Genomic DNA, 2,255 nt, shown 5'->3' on the forward strand with positions numbered 1-2,255 from the left:
TTCCTGGAGCATATCTCTCTTCCTCCATGTGTTTCTCCAGAACAATATTTTTCAGTGATTCTAGTACTCCTTCTGTATTCCCTTTTTGATGACATTTTCATTCATTCTGAAAAAAATTTGGTTGTTTTTAGGGGGATTTTTGCTCTTCCAGTTCAATTTCCTTTTACTTTGAGGGCCTGTCCTTGCCACAATACTTTTCCCCTGGGCCTTCTCACCAGACCACATCCTTGCTGTCCCTAACTCTCACTAGGTTGTGTACACATCTTTTGGTTTGCACCAACACCTGTATTTATCACTGATGTTCCTGCCACATTCAACCCACTTTTCTTCACAAGTGTTGTTTGCTCACTTTTCAGCTATGCTCTGATGGGGCTGCTGTATTGGTTGTGTTGTTTCTGGCTGCTGTAAAGGGGCAGATACAAACACCCTTCTGGGAGTCTGAATGTTAAATGGAAGAGAGAAAAGATAAGAGGTTTTCTCCACATTTTGGGCTTTCCAAACATTTTGATCTATAAACGTTACCTCTAAGCTAAAATTCCTACCTCACTCTAAAGCTTTTAAGTGCTTTGATGCCTTTGTTGTTGTTGTTGTTTTTCTTATATTTTTAGAAGGCCACATATAATTTCAGTTCCTCTTTCTGCAACAGCAACACCCCCACCTGTACCTGCACCAGGGCGTCAGTGCTTGTCAGGAAGAGGAGAAGACTATCGAGGCAAGATATCTGTTACTGAATCAGGGAATACCTGCCAGCACTGGAGTGCCCAGTTTCCTCACAGACATGCTCGCACTCCTGAAAACTATCCCTGCAAGTAAGTGAGACCTCTCCTCTATTCAATGTCCATGAGGAGTACCAAGGCACAGAATCACTTCATTTTTCTTTAGCTGTTGTGCAAAATCCCTGTGTTACACCAGAGTTCATTACCTGTGGGATTGCATCTTTTCAGTTGATTTTTCACACATTTATCCTCTTTTTATTCACTTTGTTTTTCTTAGGTATGAGCGTCTCCTCTTCTGACTTTCATGCCCTGCTTAGTTGTCTTTTTTCCCTCTTCAGTTCATCCTTCTGTATCATTGCTCAGGTGAAGCAAAGTAAAATGAGAAAATTATTACTATGATATTTGCCTGTGGATGGATTCTTTCCCTTGTGTTTCTGCTCTCTGCCTCAAAGTACTGCATGAAGTCGTATGTCCATCTAGCAGACATCTAATTTAGCACATCCAAAACACTGGTGCATTGCAATTATTCATCTAGTAAATGAACCAGTAAATGACAGCAGCAGTTACTCAGCTGTAAATGCAACAGTGAACTAGGAAGCAAGACACATTCCCTCCTTGTTCATAACCATTATCATGTTTCCATGAGAGGCTTTTCTCAGACAACTTTTGTGTTTCAGGAATTTAGAGGAAAACTATTGTAGAAACCCTGATGGTGAGAAGATGCCATGGTGTTACACCACAAATGCAACTGCTCGATGGGAATATTGCACCATTCCTTCCTGTGACGGGAAAGAGCCAGACACCCCTGGTAAGAACAACAGGAGACATCTGCAGTATGGAAGTGCTCTGTCATTGTGTTTGGCTGCAAGAAACTTGAGGTGACTGCTCAGTTGTATTATTGCTGTCACTCTGTGTAATGCTAACAGGTTTCTATTATTCACTATAGCTGTTGATCAGCCTGAGCAAGCTCAAGCAACTGAGGAGTGCTACCAAGGCAATGGTGTGAGTTATCGTGGTACAGCATCTTTCACTATCACAGGGAAGAAATGTCAAGCCTGGAACTCAATGTCACCACACCGTCACAATAAAACTTCAGAACACTTCCCAAATGCGTATGTGCATTTCTTATTTCTGTATTTCATTCAAGAATGATTACTCATGAATTCATTTTTATTTGCAGCACCTTTACACAACAATGATTTGAAGTTGGGAAGGGGATATACTTGTTAAAAGTCTTTTTATTTTTATTTTTTTCTAAATCTGGAAATATTTGGATTAATCCCATCTTGAAATAAACCCCACTTGTCACTATTATGCTTTAGAATGCTAATTAATTGTGTTTCTACATTACTTTTAAAGAAATTAAGAGTTTTCATGAATTTTTCCTCATACTGAAATGAACTGTTTCTGTACATGAGATTCTTCACGATTTTCAGTCTTAGGCTCTGAGTCTGCCATTTAATAGAGCTTTGTAGAGAAGATGAGTCATTTTCTTAATCCTAATTTTTGTTATTTATTTATTCAAAAAGCCTGTTAATT

The 2,255-nt window shown here is 39.2% G+C and overlaps 1 protein-coding gene across 1 annotated transcript in view; it reads left to right on the forward strand.

The window, feature by feature from the left end:
• LOC100548534 overlaps nucleotides 1–2,255 on the forward strand; it is a 51,882-nt gene that overhangs the window by 40,599 nt on the left and 9,028 nt on the right. Inside the window, 3 exon segments of the mRNA XM_019613522.1 lie at nucleotides 647–809; nucleotides 1,394–1,524; nucleotides 1,663–1,828. Of these exon segments, the coding sequence (XP_019469067.1) occupies nucleotides 647–809; nucleotides 1,394–1,524; nucleotides 1,663–1,828 (460 nt within the window).

This window comes from Meleagris gallopavo, chromosome 2 (assembly GCF_000146605.3).
Source record: "Meleagris gallopavo isolate NT-WF06-2002-E0010 breed Aviagen turkey brand Nicholas breeding stock chromosome 2, Turkey_5.1, whole genome shotgun sequence".
Lineage (NCBI taxonomy): Eukaryota > Metazoa > Chordata > Aves > Galliformes > Phasianidae > Meleagris > Meleagris gallopavo.